At 39.4% G+C, this 16,749-nt stretch overlaps 1 protein-coding gene across 5 annotated transcripts in view; it reads right to left on the reverse strand.

Moving 5' to 3' along the window:
* NHSL1 (NHS like 1) overlaps window positions 1–16,749 on the reverse strand; it is a 170,112-nt gene that overhangs the window by 75,565 nt on the left and 77,798 nt on the right. The window contains exon 1 of one of the 5 annotated variants that reach the window (XM_049902107.1): window positions 2,983–3,931. The exons of the other annotated variants lie outside the window; for them this stretch is intronic. Coding sequence (XP_049758064.1) covers window positions 2,983–3,040 — 58 coding nt within the window. The 5' untranslated portion in view covers window positions 3,041–3,931. Of the gene's footprint in view, window positions 1–2,982; window positions 3,932–16,749 lie in introns of those variants that run through there. 5 annotated transcript variants of the gene reach the window in all.

The raw sequence follows: 16,749 nt of genomic DNA on the forward strand, positions 1-16,749 counted from the left end.
ACAAAGTGATTGACGAAATTGATAGGACCACTAATTCCTACTTAACTCCACCACAGCAAAGACCTATAACGCAATCACACAAGGTCATTCCATCAGTACATGTTAGGCTGTTCTGACAGAAATAAATTTCTTACCCAAAGGTTGAGACCAAATCTTTCCTCTCTAAAGCACTGTTTAAAAACATTACTGCTGTAAACACAATGAAATTTTTTTAAATAAGCATGAACATTCAATTTAATATGTTTAAACCGCTTATCTAGTTGAAATGAAAATCATTTTGTGCTATAAAATTTTCTCTGCATTTGTTTTCAATGAAAAACTTTTATATTAAAACATTTTTTTTTTAATTTCAATTCAACTGACTTTTCCCAACCAAATGCATTTCAAGTTAATTTTTGCCCATCACAATGCAGACCAGAACATTAGAGGGGAAAATGAGTGTAAGGTAATTCCTTATAATTTCCCTTTAATGCCCTTAGCGCTTGCTACCCTTTGTTGCTTTCATTTTTCTTGACGACAACACAAGTTGGTGCCCCAAGGGAGCCCAAAATGAAGCTGGCAGCACCAAAACAAACTCATCAACAATTTTTTAAATGCTGCCTATACTGGAGCCTGGATGGTGCAGTGGTTAAGAGCTCAGCTCAGCTGCTCCTTGTAAACCCCATGGAGCAGTTCTACTCTGTCCTATAGGGTCGCTATGAGTCGGAATTGACTCGATGGCAGGCAGTGAGTTTGGTCTCAGCAGTGAGTTATATAGACCAAACTTGCTGCCAAGTCAATTCCAACTCATAGCGACCCCACAGGGTTTCCAAGCCTGTAAATCTCTACAGAAGCAGACTGCCACGTCCTTCTCCCAGGGAGCCGCTGGTGGTTTTGAACCGCTGACTTTTTGGTTAACAATCCATGGCTTTAACCTTCATCTATAAAAACAACAACAACAACAACAACAACCCAGTGCCATCTATATATATACTGAACCCAGTGCCATCAAGTCGATTCCGACTCATAGTGACCCTATAGGACAGAGTAGAACTGCCCCATAGAGTTTCCAATGAGCACCTGGTGGATTCAAACTGCCAACCCTTTGGTTAGCAGCTATAGCACTTAACCACTAAGCCACCAGGGTTTCCCTATATACTGGCATTGTAATACAAATGGAAGAGAGACTAGAGAAGTATAAGAGAAGGCTCCTATGCTAAGGCATTAACTTGGGGAGACAAGTCTAACAGCTGTAAAGCCAGGGGACACTAGAATTGTAAGGAGCAAGTTGTTTGTTCTTAATTCCAATCCATGCTATAGAGTTCACAGGGGGCAAAAACACTTCTACAACTAACATGTACCTGGAAATGAAATCATAAAAGAGATTCTCAAAGTGAGCAAACATGCACAAACTACTGCATCTATTTGAATACATTTAAAATAAACTGAACTCACCCCATAGCACAGCTATTGGCACGACTATAAAGACCAAATTAATTAATTTAATATGTGTAAAGCCCTTAGTTCATGAAATATGTAAAGCATGGTTGCGGCAGGGGCAGTGAAAGCATCGCTGAAGAAGGACTGTGCCTTTCTCGGCTCCCCTGTGAACCTGAGCCACTGTTAGCTCTCACGCCATAAACCATCTTTTCTGCAGCTTCTAACCTCTCCATTCCTCTGAAGCTTTGCCTCCAAATAATTCATTTCTTAAGTAATCCCACCTTCTCCATCAACTGCTAAATGGGAAAATAAACACTGAGAACTAAACAACCATTTAAAAACAGAAATGTGCTGTGTGCTTTCTGTTCTCATGTTTGACAAAAGAGACACAGAAATCTTGCACCTAGCGTCTCCAGTAATCTCTCGCTGAACACACGCTTTGCGTGGTGAATTACCCATCAATCTTAATACATAACAACCACGAGGACCTGACTGGCCTGTTGTTTATGTATCTGAGAATCTAGCAGACTGCTGAACTCACACTATGTTCCCCAAAGAGTATCCAGGGTTATTACAATGTTTTGTGCTGACATTCATTTGTTTTAAAGATTCAATTACCATTCTTCATAGTGGGAAAATACTGAAAATTGAAATTCTTCCTATTTGCCAATTACATATCAAATCCAAGTAATAGCATTCGAGTCTGTGCAATCACACCATCAGCCTATCTGTAAGCTACCAACTGGCTCCTATTAACGAGCAGTTGTCTCTTGCCTGCAGTCTCTCCCTCTTGCCAGGGCAGATTCTAATCAATCCACGCAGAGACAGGCATAGAGCAAGGGAGCTGCAGAAAAGGAGCCCAGAACGCTCTTCTTTGTTGCTCTCTTGAAAGCTTCTCCTACCAGTGCCCCCACCCACGCACATTTATCCCGTTTGGTTAAAAAAAAAAAAAAAAATGAAACAAACTAGCACCTACGTAAAAACAAAGCCATGTATTTGTAAAAATTATATTTTCAAAGGAAGGAAGAAGTACCTGGGTTGAAGAGATTTAAACCAATAATAAGTACACAATGCAGCCACACGACAAAAGCTCTGTACTTGACAACAATCACTGATCAGTCTAGACAGCTCTTAAATACGTAACAGTGAGTACAGGAGAGTTTTAGAGGCTCTTCCCAACCAAAACTAAGTGATATACAGAGGCTCCCTTACTTAAACTGCATACTTAACCAAAAAATCAAAAAAAAAAAAAAATGCATCAAGGGAAACAAAGTAAATACAAAGCTTCTTTCCTTCTTCAAAGGATTTTTTTTTCCTCCCTTTGAGAAACACAAAAGAAGTGAATTCACTTAAAATTCCAACCATAAATAAGGCATGCTAAGATCACATAATACTGCCCTGGAGTTACAAAGGTCTGAGTTAACTGAACAACCTGGCATAGAACGGAGTTTAACTCATACCAATTATGCTGTTTCAATAACCCTAGTTCCGTCACTTAAAGGATAAAGTAGTACATAAGAAAGACACACGCAGTAGGTAGAGAGGAGAAAAGGAACTACTTACTTTTCTTATTAAAAAGTTTAAATAAAGACTTGATCTTTGCATTAATGAAGACCACCATTTCCGGGATGCCTACACAGACTTCAGAAGTTTCAATCCCATGAAGAGCACAGTCCAGCAGGCAGGTGGTGAAGCTGCCTGCTTTGGCTGCAGATTCTGTCTTCCTCCAGTCTCATAGCCTTTGGCATCTGCCTGGGCTGATGTAACTTTGAGGTTGAGTTTATTGTCAGGCAGTTACGAACCATTAACCGTCCTTGAACCTGAAAAGCTCCTGCTGAAACCCAATCTTTAAGGCTGAGAGCAGCCAGTTACAACGTGCACAGGAAGAAAGAGAAAGCCAATGGCAGCTCCTACTTGTGTGATATCCACATCAGGCTTTCTGCCTTGGTGCTCATTCATTCTAGTTTTCTCTCCGACAGATCAGAAGTAAGTTTTTCCTCTCTGGGGTCCACAAAAATAGTGCTGATTTTCCTCTACGGAAGTCAGAGGGAAGCAAATGTGTTCCCCGTTTTCACTAGGCCACCAGGAACATGCAAACCATTTTACTGGAGCCGACAAGTCTGCAAGCAATTCCATGTTGATTCTTTGAATCTCCAGTTAATACAGGGTACATGGGATTTGAACTGATTTAGGGGGATAAAAAGAGCCAAACTATTGCTCCCGACCACGCCCCCAGGCTCAGCCTCCCATACTGTAGGCACGGTTGACAAGCAGTAAAACTTTACAATAGCATCACCATGGAGCTGCAAAAGATGAGCTGGTTTGGATTATCCTGCAAATCAGGATGCCCCAGCTTCTCACCCTTCCTTGCCAGTGATTGAAACTCAGCATTGTAATTGTTCCTAAGCATGATCTAATTTGCAGCTAGCTGCCACATTCTTAAAAGAGAAGGAAAAGAAAAAAACAAAAAACACTTTCCCCATTCCAAAGGAGAAATTAGATAAACCATCCTAATTATTTTAATCTCCATCTTAAATTTAATTATTGCCCAAACACCCGGTTTTAAAAATGCCACAGTCCCCCCCCCCCCCCCGCCGCGTGGGAGTAGTCACAAGCATTCTTTGGGCTACTCTCTAACGTGAATGCACTGTACTGACTTCTGGTTCTTTTGTCCATTTGCAATTATCACAGAGAACTGGGGAAACAAAAGGAGATATGGAAGATTCGGACATGGAAGTACTAGGAAAGTAAATTCCCGGGTAAAGGGATAGGGACAAAAAGAAAAAGAATCCAGATCAGGAAATACTATGAAAAGGACAAAGGAAACCATGTCTCACCCCAATTCCCCTTCGTGGCAACTGACAGCCTCTTATTTCATACAGCTTTCAACCAGACTTACAACTGAATGGAAAAATATAATAAGCCACTAATTCAAAACATTTAGTTTATAACAAAAGCTCTTGGTCAAAGAATAAAATTTATATAAGGGACTCTCTCCAAGGAAAGCTTTGAAATGATTTCTCCTCAAATCTTTTTTCCCCCTATAACTTATTTTTTGAACAACAGCAGCAAGAGCAAACAAACTGTCAAAAACCTAAATGCGCAGGGCAACACCAAGCATTACTGTAACAAAATATTTATTGTGGGTAGCTACGATTCGAATCAGTCAGCATCAACCCAAAGATACTAGGAAGGCCATCTGAGAGAGCATAGTGAAAGCAAGTTATGTAGGCGGGGGCCGGGCAGGGTAGTCTCCTGAAGGTCATTGTAATTTTCCAAAGGAGCCCCATGCGTAAGGCAAAACGATTCCACTAAACTGCTTACTACACCATTATCTGACTGGAAGGTGACTCCAGGAAAACAGTTCCTACAAGGTTCAAGGTTCAAAAGGATACTTGTTTAGTTATCTAGAGCTGCTACAACAGAAATATCACAAGTAGATGGCTTCCACAAACGGAAGTTTATTCCCTCACAGTCTAGTAGGCTAGAATTCTGAATTCAGGGCATCAACTCCAGGGGAAGGAGTTCTCTCTCTGTTGACTTTGGAGGAGGGTCCTTGTCATCAATCTTCCCCTAGCCTAGGAGATTCTCAACCAAGGGGCCCCTCTCTACTCCTGGCATTGCTTTCTCGATGGTATGAGGTCCCCATGTCTCTTTGCTTGCTTCTCTCTTTTATATCTCAAAATTTTCGGATTGATTTAAGACACAACCTAATCTTGTAGATTGGTCCTGCCTCATTAACATAACTGCCGCTAATCCTGCCTTGTTAAGATCATAGAGGCAGGATGTACAACACATGGGAAAAATCATATCAGATGACAAAATGGTAGACAATCACACAATACAATACTAGGAATCGTGGCCTAGCCAAGCTGACACATTTTTGGGGGGACACAATTACATCCATACCCTTCTAAGGCCTGAGTGCGTCACCCAACTCCATGGACCTAGAAATCTGGGTTCCCAGAGAATTACCACGGTTTTTCAAAACAAACAAACAAACAAACAAACAAAACAGAGAAAACACACATATGTATTATCATATTACCACAGGTTTCCAATTTGTGTTCTTCCATCCTGTACACAGCTTTATTTAAACATAGTTAAAGTGCCAGGTAGCAAATGAGAAATGACTAAAACTGAAAGTCAGATTACATAAAAAAAAAAAAAAAATTATGTAATCTGACTTTCAGTTTTACATAGGTGCCTTAAATTACCACAGAAATTTCTCCTCAGGAAAACAAATGTATAAGCAAGAGTGGCCTCGCTCTGCTTCAGAGCTGCCTCTCGTCCTCATTTCATTACAGATGGGCAGACCTCTGGGCAGAAGCCCTCCTATTCACAATTCACAAGTTTTTGAGGTTAAGTGTCAGCAAGCATACTTCCAATTGAAAACAGAAAGTGTTCTTTTGGGAAAACAAACCCAAAACATTGCTCAATCCTCCACAGCATGTAGCTTGTCATGTATAGAACAACAGCATCCAGGCACAGTTCTACTCTTATTCATTTGAGATATATGAGTGAACAAGAGGTAAGATCCCTGCCCTCATGGGGCTTATATTATGGTGGGGGGTGGGGGGTGGGGGGCAGGGGCCGTGACAAAAAACAACAAACATAATGTCTAAATTATGTGGTATATTAGAAGGTGGTAAGTAATGGACAAAGGGAAAAGTTGAGCAGGATAAAAGGGATTTTTGTGGCTGGGGAGGATGCAGTCAACAGATCTCACTGCAAAAGTTCCATAGGAGTAAACACTTGAAGGAAGTGATGGCTGTAAACAAAAATTGTTACATTGAATCCCACTGGCTCTCATTTTAAAAAGCCAGGGTCTCATTTAAAGAGTCAGTGTATTTCACCCGGCAGTGAGACACATTTCCACTCCACCATGACTCGTCAGAGAAATCCCCTTCCCCGTCTTAGAAAATGAACTCTCCTAAGAGTCATCCAATCCCTGGGAGCTAAAGGTTAACGCACTTAGCTGCTAACCAGAAGGTTGGGGGTTTTGGTCCACAGAGAGGCACCTCGAAAGAAAGGTCTGGCAATCTACTTCTGAAAAAATCGGCCTTTGAAAACAGTATGGAGCACAGTTCTACTCTGAAACACACGGGATCGCCATGAGTTGGAACTGACTCAACAGCAACGGTTTTTTACCGGTTAAAGAGTCATTCAGAAACCAGTTGCCGACAAGTCAGTTCCAACTTGCGAAGGCCCCATGGGTGTCAGAGTAGAACTGTGCTCCACAGGATTTTTAATGGCTGCATTTTTGGAAGTAGATCAGCAGACCTTTCTTCCAAGGCGCCTCCTGGGTGAACTTGAACTTCCAGCCTTTCGATTTGCATCAGGGTGTGTTAATCGTTTGCACCTTCCAGGGACTCTCACTAAGAGTCACACATGGGGTAACTTCCTTTCTAACTCAATGTTAGGTCTAATATTAAATGGCATAGTTGAGAAAAGAAAATACCACTATTTGGCTACAGAACCAGTCCCTGGGTGACACAAACAGGTAAGCACTTGGCTACTACCCCAAAGGTTGGCAGTTCAAACCCACCTGGAGGCACCTTGAAAAAAAGGCTTGGTGATCTGCTTCTGAAAGGTCACTGCCTTGAAAAAACCCTGTGGGGCAGTTAGTTGTACTCTGCACACCTGGGCTCACCATGAGTCAGAATTTATTTGACATCAACTAACAAAAACCACTAGTCAGTGGTAGATCTAGGGGTAGAAAACAGGCTTCTATCCCAGTATTCTGGGACATGGCTTCTATGCATTTTTACATGCTGCCTTGTAACTCAGTAAATTCAGACCTTCAGGAAATAAACCAAATAAACTATCTTATTTATTAATTTTGTTACGTATTCACCTGTGCTTTAGAAGAGTTTACTAATTATAAAGTTTTCCCCAATAATGTTATCATCTCTTACTTTGTATTCTGTGTATAAGGATGACAATAGGGAAGTGTTTTCTTCTCATAATTTGCATCGACTCGATGCTACGGTTTGCTGGAGAGCCATGTTTTTACAAGGCAACGTCTTGTTCTGTTATATATAAAGTCTCTATGAATCAGAGCCAACCAACAGCAAATAACAACAACAGTGCAACAACCCCTGCAAAAGATGATGAAACCAAAAACCAAACCCATTGCCATCGAGTTGATTCCAACTCATAGCGACCCTATAGGACAGACAACTGCCCCATAGAGTTTTCAAGGAGCACCTGGTGGATTTGAACTGCCAACCTTTTAGTTAGCAGCCGTAGCTCTTAAACAGTACGCCAAAAGATGATGAGGTCACAGTTAATTCTCAGACTTATTTTTCTAAAACTCCTTTGGTTTTATTAGCCTGTTATTTAAGAGTCTATATCTCAGGAACTCTATATGCCTAAGATGAAAATTTTAAAAATTAAACCCTAGCTCTTTAATAAATAACTGTTACCACCCATGCTTTCATCTTTGGTACAATCTTAAAATACACCCTTATTATTTTTATTAATAACAACAGATGACATGTTTAAACCTAAAAGCTTCTTAAGAGCAGAGCTGCCTTTAGCTCAAAGAACCTGGGCTCCTGGTACCCAAAGATAACCCCCCATGCCCCTACACCTCCCCATACTCGTTTACACAAAACCGCAGGCCATCCTCAAAGTGATAAATGAATTAATGGCATTAAAAGTCTTCATTTTGAATCCAAAAACTTTTGAACCCATTGTTAAACAATATTGATAAAAGACCTGTAGTCAAGAGTTACATGCAGAAACAAGGCAGGATTATGCCATATACTATATACACATTTTGAACTATATAAAATTCAAACTCTCAATCAACTGAAACTGGAATATGGAATCAGTAAAGAGGAGTCCTGGTGATATGCTTCTGAAAGATGACAGCCTTGAAAAACCATGGAGTAGTTCTACTCTGCACAACTGGGGTCACCATGAGTCTGAATTGACTCCACTGCAACTAACCACAATGAAAAGAGGAGACCCCGGGTGGTACAAAATGTTAAGTGCTTGGCTACTAATGAAAGGTTGATGGTTCGAATCCACCCAGAGGCGACTCAGAAGAAAGGCCTGGAGATCTGCTTCAGAAAAGTCACAGGCTTGAAAACCCCTGTGGAGTGTAGCTCTACTCTGCAACACATGGGGTCGCCATGAGTTAGAATCAGCTAGACAGCAAATGATTCCAGTTTCTGGTTCTCTTGCCTTTTTTAACCAGTAAAGATCACTATGTATGGTTTTTCTAAGTTGGAAAAGGGAGTGAAGGGAAAGGAAAATCAGACATTAATAGAGTTCTAATCAGGTCTGTGCACTAAATGATGCTCAGAGAAATTTCAGCCCTTCAATATAGAAAATTTCTTGGCCTAACCTCCTCTATAAATAGTGTTTTCAATTTGTTGATTTGTTTTAGGCTATTTTTAAAAACCAAGTCTAACATCTAAAATAGAAGGCTGTATATGACTAAGTTAATTTAGGTGTAGTCATTATCTTTATGCATGGTTAAAATATTTGAAATACAATTTTTAAGTCCACAGACACGCCCATTCATTCTATGCATTTCAGACTTTTGCAGCATTGGAAATATCACAGCACAAAAGCATCTAACACAGCCTTCTGGGCCTGTAAGAATGTATATATTTAATAATATGGGATTTTCAAAATTTCTAAAAATTAACTGACAACATTGTCATTGTTTACTTAATAAACATGCAGAATAATGCTTTAGTAACAGATAAACTTATAGATAGCTTGGGCCTATCCTCTGTTTATTAAGGAATGAAGTCTTCCTATAACGTTAACTTTCAGAGATAAGAATGTTTTATGTTTTTATAAACACTTTCATATTGACAGCAATCATGCACTGCCTATAATTCTTTTTTGTCAAAATAAACATCATTCACTGAAGCCAGAAGGCAAATTAGTAACACAGGCAAGCGAATTAATACAATAAGAAATGTATAAATAAGAGAGTAAATTTTAAAATACGGTTGTCAGATAAAACATAAGATCCTCAGTTAAAGTTGAATTTCAGGTAAATAAGAGTAATTTTTAACATAAGTATTTCTCAAATGTTGAATGCACCTACTTATACTAATACATAATTCATTGTTTATATGAAATTTAAATTTAACTGGGCATCTTGTATTTTTATTTGCCAAATCTGGCAACCCTACTTTTAAACAATATTTAGAAAGTAATTTAACATCTTAGGACGCTAAATGCTTGAAACGAGTAGTTGGAAGAAAAATCACTGATCAGAAAAGATGAAGATTTATCCTTAAAAAGTCCACACGATTAAAGTTTGTTTTTAAAAAATCTACAGTAAAATTCACCCATCAAGGAAAATAAATAAACCAATGATTTATGATATTAAAAAAAAAAAATAGCTTTAAGTATATGGCACAACAGATTTAAAAAAAAAAAACTTAAGACAAAGGAAATTAACTACGGCTCCTTGCTGTTTAAGGGCCCTCATGGCACAGTGGTTAAGGGCTTGGCTGCTAACCAAAAGGCTGGCAGTTTGATTCCACCAGCCGCTCCTTGGAAACTCTATGGGGCATTTCTACTCTGTCCTATAAGGTTGCTATGAGTAGGAATTGACTCCATGGCAACAGGTGTAGGGTAAAATTCATCCACTGAGGAAAATAAAACAAAGCTAATTTATGATATTTAAAAGAATATCCTTAAGTATTTGACACAGCAGATTTAAAAAAAAAAAAAAAAACTTCAAGACAAAAGAAATTAACCATGAGTTCTTAGTTTAAAAAGCCCTGGTGGCACAGTGGTTCAGAGCTTGAACGGTAACCAGAAGGCTCGTGGTTTGAACCCACTGGCCACTCTGCGGGAGAAAGGTATGGTTAGTAGTCTGCTTCCGTAAAGACGATAGCCTTGGAAACGCTATGGAGCAGTTCTGCCCCGCCCTATAGGGCCATCATGAGTCTATGAGTCAGAATCGACTCCAGGGCAACAGGTCTTGCTGTTTGGCACTTAACTATAATGAGGAATACACCAAAGACGAGTTGGTCACTTGTGACTTAAAAATCAATCTCTTAATTTTCTTATCTGATATTTTTTCTTACAAATTACTATTACTCATCTTTTAATAGTTCAGATCTTAAGCGTTTAAACCTTCGATCTTTCTTTGATTTACTTGTCAGTTTTATAAGCCATTACTGAAGCGCCGCCGAAGGAAATGAATATCAGAACAGCTGTACAGTGGAAGGGCCAGTCAGCTATCTCCCTAATCCAGCAGACACTAATGGTGGACGACTGACACTGTGTGTCCCCTGAGGTGATAAAATGGGAAGTATAAACATCACTGATAATAAACTCAAAATAAAAATTTTGACAAGTTCAATCTTCCCACTTTACAGGAAATATAAGAGTGAGGAAAAAGTAAGAGCAATCAGTCCAACTAAAAGTAAGACATCCTGCTGGTGTGCTCTATGTTTGCAATAAGCCATGATAACATAATAACAGAAGAACCACACTAGATTAAAAGAGATTTAAGGAGCATCACAAACAGATTTATGATCCTGGACAGAATACTGGTTTTGGGTAAATCAACTACAAACCCCTTTTTTGAGACAAGTGGGGAAATTTGAATATGCACTGGAGTGTATCCTTATGCTCAATTTTTTACAGTAGCATAATGAGATTAAAAAAAAAAAAGTATAAACCCAGGTATTTAAAAGGTAATATTGTAGAGATAGTGTCCACAGAATGAAAACATGTCTGATGTCTTCAAAAGAAAATGAACTATTTTAACCATGTTATTTCACAAAAGTACATTAAAAACCACCAGTATTCTAGAATTTTATTGGTTAAATGATGCTTTCTTCTGCTTCCGAATTAATCTTTAATGATGAGTCACATTGCCAAAGCTTTCAGACATATTGAAAATAAGACCAATGGAAATCTCCCTTTTCATCAGTATGGGGTGGGGGGAGTGGCTGGCGGTAGAAAGGGAAACCATCAGAGATAATGTATCAATCCTTTGGAAGGAACCTGATCTGGCATCCACTTTGCCAGTTAATTCTGACTCTAGGAAATAGCCTTCATTCTGCATACATTGAAGCTCAGGGCTTCTGCTGTGGTTTCCAGTTAATAATTTAATCCAACACCATTGCTACCATCTGCTGGGTCAATTTCAAAACGTCTGCTATCACTGTGACTAGTTTAGTCAAGCCACAATATTCATGTGACAAAATACTGAACAAATGAAAGGCTAAGCAGACAGAACATTCTATGGAAAAAAAAAAAACCTAAATCAAAAGTCCAAAACACAAAGGGAGACCTGCTGACACAGCTCTGGAATTTTAGCCCTGCCTACAGGAATGGAAGGGTGCAACATTTCTCTAGTTCAGGAACAGGACAATCCAGAGATTGTCCTGAGATGATGGAGAAGAGATGGCGCTGGCAGGGGTAGAAAGGCTGTCTGACTGAAGGAGATAGGCAGTGAGGTTGAAACTGATGGTGAGGAGGGGTCCAGGTTTGATTCTTGGCCAACACACTTCCTGCATAGTTATCCCTGTCTGTCAGTGGAGGTCTGCGTGTTGCTAAGATGTGGAACAGGTTTCAGCAGAGCTTCCAAACTAAGGCTAGAGAAAAAGGCCTGGAAATCTGCTCCCAAAAATCAGCCAATAAAAACCCCAGGGATTAGGACAGTCCTAACTGCAACCGATCATGGGGATGGCATAGGACGGGCAGCATTTTATTTCATTGTGCACAGGGCAACTTGAGAGCAGCTAACAACAACGGGGGATACGGAACAATGGGCAGGTTGAAAAAGGGAGATTTCATAGGCTCCTAGAAAGTTAGAGCTGAAAAGAGTATTAAGGAGTCCCTTTATTTTACAAAATAAGTGAGCGCCCTGTAGTTGATCCCAGAGCTACTCACCATCTGAGCGAATTCACCGTCTTGTGCTCCAGTTTTCAATTTACCATGTTACTGCTCACCTGCACTGTACAGGGCCAGTGGGCTGGGGCTCCAACCCTCATGCTCCTTCCTGCCTCCATGCAGCATGTTTGATTCCTGACTTACCCACTTACATGCCCCTATTCACTTTTCAAGTTAGAATTTCCTTAGGCAGCACTCCTTGGAAGAGCTATAGTTCCTCTATTTCAAAAATAAATGTAATTTTATTTCAAAAATAATTTCCCTCAAATGAACTATGTTTGTCTTTCAGAAAGAGAATAAATAATTTCATTAACTATGAACCTCCTATGCTTGGAGGATACTCTGCATGGCATGTTGTATAGCCCTAATGTATCCATGCTAGTAGAACTGATCCATCTAATTCATTCTACTTTGCCTATACAAGGTGTGTAGTTGTTACGTGCCACAGAGGCGATTCCAACTCATAGCAACCCTACAGGACAGGACAGGACAGAGCTGCCCCATAGGGTTTCCTAGCCTGAAGTCTTCACAGGAGCAGATCGTCAGGTCTTTTCTCCTGTGGAGCTGATCAAACTACCAACTTTTCGATTAGCAGCTGAGCGCTTTAACCACCGCACCATCAGGGTTCCTATATCAGGTATCCAAACCCGCTGCTGTGGAGTCAATTTCGACTCATAGCCACCCTATTGGACAGAGTAGAACTGCCCCATAGGGTTTCCAAGGAGCGGCTGGTGGGTTTGAACTGCTGGCCCTTTGGTGAGCAGCTGAGCTCTTAACCACTGTGCCACCAGAGCTCCTATAAGGTACCCAAAGGCTTAGTTCAGGAGAGGAATACCGTACATTAGTAGGACTAGATATCACCTGGCTTGATTGCAAGTACTTTGCTGTTGTTGTTAGCTGCCGTGGAGTCAGCTTCCAACTCACTCACGGTGACCCCCCCCCCCCCCGCCCAGGCTCAACGGAGCAAAACGCTGCCTGCTCCTGCCCCATCTCCTTCACTGGTTGCAGATCGGACTGCTGTAACCCATAGGGTTTTCAATGACTGATTTTCAGAAGTAGATCTCCAGGCCCTTCTTCCTAGTCTATCTTAGTCTGGAGGCTCTGCTGAAACCTGTTCAGCATCTTCGCAACATTCAAGCCTCCACTGACAGGCAGGTAGTGACTCACACGAGGTGTTCTGGCCGGGAATCAAACCTGGGTCTCCTGCATGGAAGGCGAGAGTTCTACCACTGAACCACCACTGCCCCCTCGTTCACTTTACCTTTCCCCGTTCAGTTATTCAAAACACCTTTTCTCGATTAGTATTAAGGGTCTACACAACTTAGAGAAAAGACTAATTTTCACTTGGAAATGAAAGTAAATTATCTGCATGACAATACTTAAATTTAACACAATTATATACTTTTATAACAAAAATACTTTAAAGAGAAACAAATCTTAACATTTGAAGTGAAAAACATTAATGAAAGGTTTCTTCTAAAATCTTCAGGGAAGAAAAAAAATCTTATTGTAAATTGAAAAGCCAAAGTATAATTTGATGTTCTTAGAGATTTAATTTAAAAGAGTCATGTGATTAGCTAAATGTTTTATAGTCTGGGCCTTTTGGTACTTATAAAATTGGACGATCTTAAGGCCTGCTTTATTGAAGGTGCTACAAAGCCTTCAAGGAATCTATTTTAGAAGAATTTTCTACTTACAGAAAATTGAGAGCAAAGAGACTTCCTTATCAAGACTACCAAGAAGAAAGCTGGCAGAATAAAGTAGAAGGCTGCCACCTACAGGGGTACTCGAGGATGCTCAATGAGACACTGCACCTTAAATGATTCCCACAGTGGCCTCCAGACAAAAGGGCTTGGAAGAAAAGGCCTCTCTTGCTTATCACACTCCTATGTGCAGTTATGTCTCAAAAGAATACCGTAATCTTTCCCACCAATGAAAGAGCATTCTCTATAATCTTTACATCTCTTAAGACAGTTGATAACATACCTCTAAAATTTTTTGAATATTCATAAAGTTACCTAGGATCTGCAAAAAAAAAAAAACAAGCACTCGTGAATTACATAAAACATTTCTGAAGCAATAAAGGAGCAGCTACATTTAATTGAATAACTAGATATTAAAAAGGAATTTCATATTAACTTAAAACCAAAGGTAAAGCCTCTCAGTAAAGGAATCTAAAGGGTGTTTTCATTTAGAGGGAAGATAATTTTGAAACCAAATTGTCTAAGGATTAAAAAAATAATAATCATTTAAAATGACCAAAGAAAATCAGATTTATCATCTAATTTCTTCCCAATTAACAATCTTTATAAAGATTTAGAGAAAATGGTGTTTTAAGCTAATTATTTTTTATTTAGTAAGTAATAGGATGATCTCTATGAACTTGTGTTCTGAAGATGTAAATGCCTGTTTATTATTTATTTTCTCTATTTCCTGTGATTTCTTACATTGTTTCACATACAGTTAAGATGAATGCTACGACTAATAAGCTCATGTGATCAACTGCTTTGTTAGAGGATAACTGGGTTCGTGTGCAAAATAACAAGACAAATTGACAAAGGCCACTTTTGTTTACCGATGACCTGACAGCAACACTTAAAGTTAAATGTCTCCAACTCTATTTGGTTTTCTAGTCATGGTAAAGATTGATCTAGGTGACGGTAAAGGTTGATCTATCAAAAACCAAACCAAACCTGTTATGGTTGAGTCGATTCATAGCGACCATATAAGACAGAATAGAACCTCCGCACAGGGTTCCAAGCCTGTAATCTTTACGAAAGCAGAATGCCACATCTTTCTCCCAAGAAGGTGGTGGGTTCGAACTGCCAACCTTTCTGTAAGCAGCCAAGTGCTTTAACTCTATAGGACAGAGCAGAACTGCCCCATAGGGTTTCCAAGGAGTGGCTGGTGGATTCTAACTGCTGACAGTTGTTTGGCAGCCGAACTCTTAACCACTGCGCCACCACCAGGGCTCCTCAAAGGAAGGTCAGTACGGCATAAAATGATATTCAGAATTAACAGAACAACCAGAACAGAAAGAATGAGTATGTTCATGCATTGTGAAGAATGTAACCAACGTCACTGAACAGCTTGAGTAGAAATTGTTGAATGGGAACCTAAACTGCTATGCAACCCTCACTGAAAACACAATAAAATATTATTAAAGAAAAAAAAATCAGAATTACCCTATAGAGTATGGAACTTTCATTAAAGTCAGGCAGTCAAAGACTTTCGAAGTGAATAAAACCATACTATAAGCTTGATTCTTCATGTTCTTTGTTGTTTCAATTCAAAAAGACTATTTATAAAAAGTAAACAACAAATGATAGCACGCAGCAAGAATAAAAATATTTATTATTGTATGGAGTTACATATCATTCAGTATCTCTAAATCCTAGTAACCTGATATTTCTAAAGCAAGGATTTCACAATATAGATTTCTAAATTGACACCATTCAAGTCTCTCCAGGTTTGCTGTTTCCCTTTTACTAGAGGGCAATGGGTTTGGTTTTTGGTTTTAGAAAGCATCAGGAAGCCCTGATGATGCAGTGGTTAAGAGCTTGGCTGCTAATCTAAGGGTCAGCAGCTCAAATCCACCAGCCGCTACTATATCCTAGAGTCTTTTTTTTTTTTTTTTTTGGTAAGAAGGCAATAGAATCAGGGCACAGCTGGAGGGGAAGGGAGACATGCTGACTGCAGAACCCACATAATTAGGCCAATGTAGAATCTGAGAAAAATCAGATAGTAATTAGAACATTCCTAACACTAGGTCATGGCTAAGCACTGACTTCGTGAAAATAATATGCTTAGCTCCTCCTATCAGCATCGTGGAGGCTAATCACAGAAGGCAGAAAATAATAGTGGGATTCTTCACATCTTAGAGGAAAAAAAAAAAATTAAGAAAGAATAAGATCAGTGGTCTTCCTCACGTACCTAACAGTATTTTTAACCTGCAGCCAAAAATATGAAACTTGAAATTGTACAGACAGACATGGACATTCATAATCTGGTCCAATGCCTTTCATTTGTTTGTTTCTCAGAGAAAAAAGGTGAGGGTGGGGTAGAAATTACTACAGGAATGGAGACAATGGAGACACAGACAATCAATATTTTCCTAAACCACAATAAAAAGAAAAGTAAGATAGTTGGAAAGAACAGAAACCAGAGAGGATCTTACAGCATCAAATAGTTTTCCCAACTTCTCTAAAATCGTGCAGCAGCTCTCAGACACAATTGGATCGATCCACTTTTATCACCTTATCTGAAACAACCGTCTCTTCCTGAGAAGCAATTCATATAAATCATTATATGATAAAACAGGTTTAAATTAAGCTGCTACAATCAATTTTCATTAGCAGACCATATTTAATTAAATATACATTTAGACTATTGAAGGCAGTCCTAAAATACTCATGCTTTGCTATGCCTGTCTTGATGTTTCTG

This window comes from Elephas maximus, chromosome 1 (assembly GCF_024166365.1).
Source record: "Elephas maximus indicus isolate mEleMax1 chromosome 1, mEleMax1 primary haplotype, whole genome shotgun sequence".
Taxonomy (NCBI): Eukaryota; Metazoa; Chordata; class Mammalia; order Proboscidea; family Elephantidae; genus Elephas; species Elephas maximus.